The following is a 7,500-nucleotide window of genomic DNA, read 5'->3' as shown; positions in this document are numbered from 1 at the left end:
CAGCCCTATCCAGCCCTATCCAACTATCCAGCCCTATCCAGTCCTATCCAGTCCTATCCAGCCCTATCCAGCCCTATCCAGCCCTATCCAGCCCTATCCAACTATCCAGTCCTATCCAGCCCTATCCAACTATCCAGTCCTATCCAGCCCTATCCAGTCCTATCCAGTCCTATCCAGCCCTATCCAGTCCTATCCAGCCCTATCCAGTCCTATCCAGCCCTATCCAGCCCTATCCAGTCCTATCCAGTCCTATGCAGCTCTATCCAGTCCTATCCAGCTCTATCCAGTCCTATCCAGTCCTATCCAGCTCTATCCAGTTCTATCCAGCTCTATCCAGCTCTATCCAGTCCTATCCAGCTCTATCCTATCCAGTCCTATCCAACTATCCAGTCCTATCCAGTCCTATCCAGTCCTATCCAGCTCTATCCAGTCCTATCCAGCTCTATCCAGTCCTATCCAGTTCTATCCAGTCCTATCCAGTCCTATCCAACTCTATCCAGTCCTATCCAACTCTATCCAGTCCTATCCAGCCCTATCCAGCTCTATCCAGTCCTATCCAGCTCTATCCAGTTCTATCCAGCTCTATCCAGTCCTATCCAGCTCTATCCAGTCCTATCCAGCTCTATCCAGTCCTATCCAGCTCTATCCAGCTCTATCCAGTCCTATCCAGCTCTATCCAGTCCTATCCAGCTCTATCCAGCTCTATCCAGTCCTATCCAGTCCTATCCAGTCCTATCCAGTCCTATCCAGTCCTATCCAGCTCTATCCAGTCATATGCAGCTCTATCCAGTCCTATCCAACTCTATCCAGTCCTATCCAACTCTATCCAGTCCTATCCAGCTCTATCCAGCTCTATCCAGTCCTATCCAGCTCTATCCTATCCAGTCCTATCCAGTCCTATCCAGCTCTATCCAGTCCTATCCAGCTCTATCCAGTCCTATCCAGCTCTATCCAGTCCTATCCAGCTCTATCCAGTCCTATCCAGCTCTATCCAGTCCTATGCAGCTCTATCCAGTCATATCCAGTCCTATCCAGCTCTATCCAGTCCTATGCAGCTCTATCCAGTCCTATGCAGCTCTATCCAGTCCTATCCAGTCATATGCAACTCTATCCAGCTCTATCCAGTCCTATCCAGCTCTATCCAGTCATATGCAGCTCTATCCAGCTCTATCCAGTCCTATCCAGCTCTATCCAGCTCTATCCAGTCATATGCAGCTCTATCCAGCTCTATCCAGTCCTATCCAGCTATATCCAGTCCTATCCAGCTCTATCCAGTCATATCCAGCTCTATCCAGTCCTATCCAGCTCTATCCAGTCATATCCAGCTCTATCCAGCTCTATCCAGTCCTATCCAGCTCTATCCAGCTCTATCCAGATCTATCCAGTCCTATCCAGTCATATCCAGCTCTATGCAGCTCTATGCAGCTCTATCCAGTCCTATCCAGTCCTATCCAGCTCTATCCAGTCCTATCCAGCTCTATCCAGTCCTATGCAGCTCTATCCAGTCCTATCCAGCTCTATCCAGTCCTATGCAGCTCTATCCAGTCCTATCCAGCTCTATCCAGTCCTATGCAGCTCTATCCAGTCCTATCCAGCTCTATCCAGTCCTATGCAGCTCTATCCAGTCCTATGCAGCTCTATCCAGTCCTATCCAGCTCTATCCAGTCCTATGCAGCTCTATCCAGTCCTATCCAGTCCTATCCAGCTCTATCCAGCCCTATCCAGCTCTATCCAGCCCTATCCAGTCCTATCCAGCTCTATCCAGTCCTATGCAGCTCTATCCAGTCCTATCTAGCTCTATCCAGCTCTATCCAGCCCTATCCAGTCCTATCCAGTCCTACAGCTCTGGACAGCAGTAGAGGAATAGGGTTCCCAACTCACCCTGAGTAGCGATGTAAGCGTTGCTCCTCTTGTACCCGTCCATAAAACTGGCATTGATGTAGTCCGACGTCTTGGAGCGCACACACACACACACACACACACACACACACACACACACACACACACACAGACATGAGTGTTTCAAATCAGAACAACGTTTTGCTGCCACCTACTGCCACCTGATTCAGATGACCATTCTACCCATGCTAGATAGGGTCTCTATATGTAGTGTTGTCATGTTGTGTTAGGGTCTCTATATGTAGTGTTGTCATGTTGTGTTGTCATGTTGTGTTAGGGTCTCTATATGTTGTGTTGTCATGTTGTGTTATGGTCTCTATATGTTGTGTTGTCATGTTGTGTTAGGGTCTCTATATGTTGTGTTGTCATGTTGTGTTATGGTCTCTATATGTTGTGTTGACATGTTGTGTTAGGGTCTCTATATGTTTTGTTGTCATGTTGTGTTAGGGTCTCTATATGTTGTGTTGTCATGTTGTGTTATGGTCTCTATATGTTGTGTTGTCATGTGTTAGGGTCTCTATATGTTGTGTTGTCATGTTGTGTTATGGTCTCTATATGTAGTGTTGTCATGTTGTGTTAGGGTCTCTATATGTTGTGTTATCATGTTGTGTTGTCATGTTGTGTTAGGGTCTCTATATGTTGTGTTAGGGTCTCTATATGTTGTGTTGTCATGTTGTGTTAGGGTCTCTATATGTTGTGTTGTCATGTTGTGTTAGGGTCTCTATATGTTGTGTTGTCATGTTGTGTTGTCATGTTGTGTTGTCATGTTGTGTTAGGGTCTCTATATGTTGTGTTGTCATGTTGTGTTAGGGTCTCTATATGTAGTGTTGTCATGTTGTGTTAGGGTCTCTATATGTTGTGTTATCATGTTGTGTTGTCATGTTGTGTTAGGGTCTCTATATGTTGTGTTGTCATGTTGTGTTAGGGTCTCTATATGTTGTGTTGTCATGTTGTGTTAGGGTCTCTATATGTTGTGTTGTCATGTTGTGTTAGGGTCTCTATATGTTGTGTTGTCATGTTGTGTTAGGGTCTCTATATGTTGTGTTGTCATGTTGTGTTAGGGTCTCTATATGTTGTGTTGTCATGTTGTGTTAGGGTCTCTATATGTTGTGTTGTCATGTTGTGTTAGGGTCTCTATATGTTGTGTTGTCATGTTGTGTTAGGGTCTCTATATGTTGTGTTGTCATGTTGTGTTAGGGTCTCTATATGTTGTGTTGTCATGTTGTGTTAGGGTCTCTATATGTTGTGTTGTCATGTTGTGTTAGGGTCTCTATATGTTGTGTTGTCATGTTGTGTTAGGGTCTCTATATGTTGTGTTGTCATGTTGTGTTAGGGTCTCTATATGTTGTGTTGTCATGTTGTGTTAGGGTCTCTATATGTTGTGTTGTCATGTTGTGTTAGGGTCTCTATATGTTGTGTTGTCATGTTGTGTTAGGGTCTCTATATGTTTTGTTGTCATGTTGTGTTAGGGTCTCTATATGTTTTGTTGTCATGTTGTGTTAGGGTCTCTATATGTTGTGTTGTCATGTTGTGTTATGGTCTCTATATGTTGTGTTGTCATGTTGTGTTAGGGTCTCTATATGTTGTGTTGTCATGTTGTGTTAGGGTCTCTATATGTTGTGTTGTCATGTTGTGTTAGGGTCTCTATATGTTGTGTTGTCATGTTGTGTTAGGGTCTCTATATGTTGTGTTGTCATGTTGTGTTGTCATGTTGTGTTAGGGTCTCTGTATGTTGTGTTGTCATGTTGTGTTATGGTCTCTATATGTTGTGTTGTCATGTTGTGTTGTCATGTTGTGTTATGGTCTCTATATGTTGTGTTGTCATGTTGTGTTAGGGTCTCTATATGTTGTGTTGTCATGTTGTGTTATGGTCTCTATATGTTGTGTTGTCATGTTGTGTTAGGGTCTCTATATGTTGTGTTGTCATGTTGTGTTAGGGTCTATATGTTGTGTTGTCATGTTGTGTTAGGGTCTATATGTTGTGTTGTCATGTTGTGTTAGGGTCTATATGTTGTGTTGTCATGTTGTGTTAGGGTCTCTATATGTTGTGTTGTCATGTTGTGTTAGGGTCTCTATATGTTGTGTTGTCATGTTGTGTTAGGGTCTATATGTTGTGTTGTCATGTTGTGTTAGGGTCTATATGTTGTGTTGTCATGTTGTGTTAGGGTCTCTATATGTTGTGTTGTCATGTTGTGTTAGGGTCTCTATATGTTGTGTTGTCATGTTGTGTTAGGGTCTCTATATGTTGTGTTGTCATGTTGTGTTATGGTCTCTATATGTTGTGTTGTCATGTTGTGTTAGGGTCTCTATATGTTGTGTTGTCATGTTGTGTTAGGGTCTCTATATGTTGTGTTGTCATGTTGTGTTAGGGTCTCTATATGTTGTGTTGTCATGTTGTGTTAGGGTCTCTATATGTTGTGTTGTCATGTTGTGTTAGGGTCTCTATATGTTGTGTTGTCATGTTGTGTTAGGGTCTCTATATGTTGTGTTGTCATGTTGTGTTGTCATGTTGTGTTAGGGTCTCTATATGTTGTGTTGTCATGTTGTGTTGTCATGTTGTGTTAGGGTCTCTATATGTTGTGTTGTCATGTTGTGTTAGGGTCTATATGTTGTGTTGTCATGTTGTGTTAGGGTCTCTATATGTTGTGTTGTCATGTTGTGTTATGGTCTCTATATGTTGTGTTGTCATGTTGTGTTAGGGTCTCTATATGTTGTGTTGTCATGTTGTGTTAGGGTCTCTATATGTTGTGTTGTCATGTTGTGTTATCATGTTGTGTTAGGGTCTCTATATGTTGTGTTGTCATGTTGTGTTAGGGTCTCTATATGTTGTGTTGTCATGTTGTGTTAGGGTCTCTATATGTTGTGTTGTCATGTTGTGTTAGGGTCTCTATATGTTGTGTTGTCATGTTGTGTTAGGGTCTCTATATGTTGTGTTGTCATGTTGTGTTAGGGTCTCTATATGTTGTGTTGTCATGTTGTGTTAGGGTCTCTATATGTTGTGTTGTCATGTTGTGTTAGGGTCTCTATATGTTGTGTTGTCATGTTGTGTTGTCATGTTGTGTTAGGGTCTCTATATGTTGTGTTGTGTTATGGTCTCTATATGTTGTGTTGTGTTATGGTCTCTATATGTTGTGTTGTCATGTTGTGTTAGGGGTCTCTATATGTTGTGTTGTCATGTTGTGTTGTCATGTTGTGTTAGGGTCTCTATATGTTGTGTTGTCATGTTGTGTTAGGGTCTCTATATGTTGTGTTGTCATGTTGTGTTAGGGTCTCTATATGTTGTGTTGTCATGTTGTGTTAGGGTCTCTATATGTTGTGTTGTCATGTTGTGTTATCATGTTGTGTTAGGGTCTCTATATGTTGTGTTGTCATGTTGTGTTAGGGTCTCTATATGTTGTGTTGTCATGTTGTGTTAGGGTCTCTATATGTTGTGTTGTCATGTTGTGTTAGGGTCTCTATATGTTGTGTTGTCATGTTGTGTTAGGGTCTCTATATGTTGTGTTGTCATGTTGTGTTAGGGTCTCTATATGTTGTGTTGTCATGTTGTGTTAGGGTCTCTATATGTTGTGTTGTCATGTTGTGTTAGGGTCTCTATATGTTGTGTTGTCATGTTGTGTTAGGGTCTCTATATGTTGTGTTGTCATGTTGTGTTAGGGTCTCTATATGTTGTGTTGTCATGTTGTGTTATGGTCTCTATATGTTGTGTTGTCATGTTGTGTTATGGTCTCTATATGTTGTGTTGTCATGTTGTGTTAGGGTCTCTATATGTTGTGTTGTCATGTTGTGTTAGGGTCTCTATATGTTGTGTTGTCATGTTGTGTTAGGGTCTCTATATGTTGTGTTGTCATGTTGTGTTATCATGTTGTGTTAGGGTCTCTATATGTTGTGTTGTCATGTTGTGTTAGGGTCTCTATATGTTGTGTTGTCATGTTGTGTTAGGGTCTCTATATGTTGTGTTGTCATGTTGTGTTAGGGTCTCTATATGTTGTGTTGTCATGTTGTGTTAGGGTCTCTATATGTTGTGTTGTCATGTTGTGTTAGGGTCTCTATATGTTGTGTTGTCATGTTGTGTTAGGGTCTCTATATGTTGTGTTGTCATGTTGTGTTAGGGTCTCTATATGTTGTGTTGTCATGTTGTGTTAGGGTCTCTATATGTTGTGTTGTCATGTTGTGTTAGGGTCTCTATATGTTGTGTTGTCATGTTGTGTTAGGGTCTCTATATGTTGTGTTGTCATGTTGTGTTAGGGTCTCTATATGTTGTGTTGTCATGTGTTAGGGTCTCTATATGTTGTGTTGTCATGTGTTAGGGTCTCTATATGTTGTGTTGTCATGTTGTGTTAGGGTCTCTATATGTTGTGTTAGGGTCTCTATATGTTGTGTTGTCATGTTGTGTTAGGGTCTCTATATGTTGTGTTGTCATGTTGTGTTAGGGTCTCTATATGTTGTGTTGTCATGTTGTGTTAGGGTCTCTATATGTTGTGTTAGGGTCTCTATATGTTGTGTTGTCATGTGTTAGGGTCTCTATATGTTGTGTTGTCATGTTGTGTTAGGGTCTCTATATGTTGTGTTGTCATGTTGTGTTAGGGTCTCTATATGTTGTGTTGTCATGTTGTGTTATGGTCTCTATATGTTGTGTTGTCATGTTGTGTTGTCATGTTGTGTTGTCATGTTGTGTTAGGGTCTCTATATGTTGTGTTGTCATGTGTTAGGGTCTCTATATGTTGTGTTGTCATGTTGTGTTATCATGTTGTGTTAGGGTCTCTATATGTTGTGTTGTCATGTTGTGTTAGGGTCTCTATATGTTGTGTTGTCATGTTGTGTTGTCATGTTGTGTTAGGGTCTCTATATGTTGTGTTGTCATGTTGTGTTAGGGTCTATATGTTGTGTTGTCATGTTGTGTTGTCATGTTGTGTTAGGGTCTCTATATGTTGTGTTGTCATGTTGTGTTGTCATGTTGTGTTAGGGTCTCTATATGTTGTGTTGTCATGTTGTGTTAGGGTCTCTATATGTTGTGTTGTCATGTTGTGTTAGGGTCTATATGTTGTGTTGTCATGTTGTGTTAGGGTCTCTATATGTTGTGTTGTCATGTTGTGTTAGGGTCTCTATATGTTGTGTTGTCATGTTGTGTTAGGGTCTCTATATGTTGTGTTGTCATGTTGTGTTAGGGTCTCTATATGTTGTGTTGTCATGTTGTGTTAGGGTCTCTATATGTTGTGTTGTCATGTTGTGTTAGGGTCTCTATATGTTGTGTTGTCATGTTGTGTTGTCATGTTGTGTTATGGTCTCTATATGTTGTGTTGTCATGTTGTGTTAGGGTCTCTATATGTTGTGTTGTCATGTTGTGTTAGGGTCTCTATATGTTGTGTTGTCATGTTGTGTTGTCATGTTGTGTTAGGGTCTCTATATGTTGTGTTGTCATGTGTTAGGGTCTCTATATGTTGTGTTATCATGTTGTGTTGTCATGTTGTGTTATGGTCTCTATATGTTGTGTTGTCATGTTGTGTTAGGGTCTCTATATGTTGTGTTGTCATGTTGTGTTAGGGTCTCTATATGTTGTGTTGTCATGTGTTAGGGTCTCTATATGTTGTGTTGTCATGTTGT

At 41.1% G+C, this 7,500-nt stretch overlaps 1 protein-coding gene across 1 annotated transcript in view; it reads right to left on the bottom strand.

Moving 5' to 3' along the window:
* ptpn9b (protein tyrosine phosphatase non-receptor type 9b) overlaps window positions 1–7,500 on the bottom strand; it is a gene marked incomplete at its 5' end in the record, with an annotated part of 21,703 nt that overhangs the window by 4,303 nt on the left and 9,900 nt on the right. The window contains 1 exon segment of the mRNA XM_045215197.1: window positions 1,882–1,951. Coding sequence (XP_045071132.1) covers window positions 1,882–1,951 — 70 coding nt within the window.

This window comes from Coregonus clupeaformis, unplaced genomic scaffold, assembly GCF_020615455.1.
Source record: "Coregonus clupeaformis isolate EN_2021a unplaced genomic scaffold, ASM2061545v1 scaf0390, whole genome shotgun sequence".
Classification (NCBI taxonomy): Eukaryota; Metazoa; Chordata; class Actinopteri; order Salmoniformes; family Salmonidae; genus Coregonus; species Coregonus clupeaformis.
This window is presented reverse-complemented; position numbering and strand designations above follow the sequence as displayed.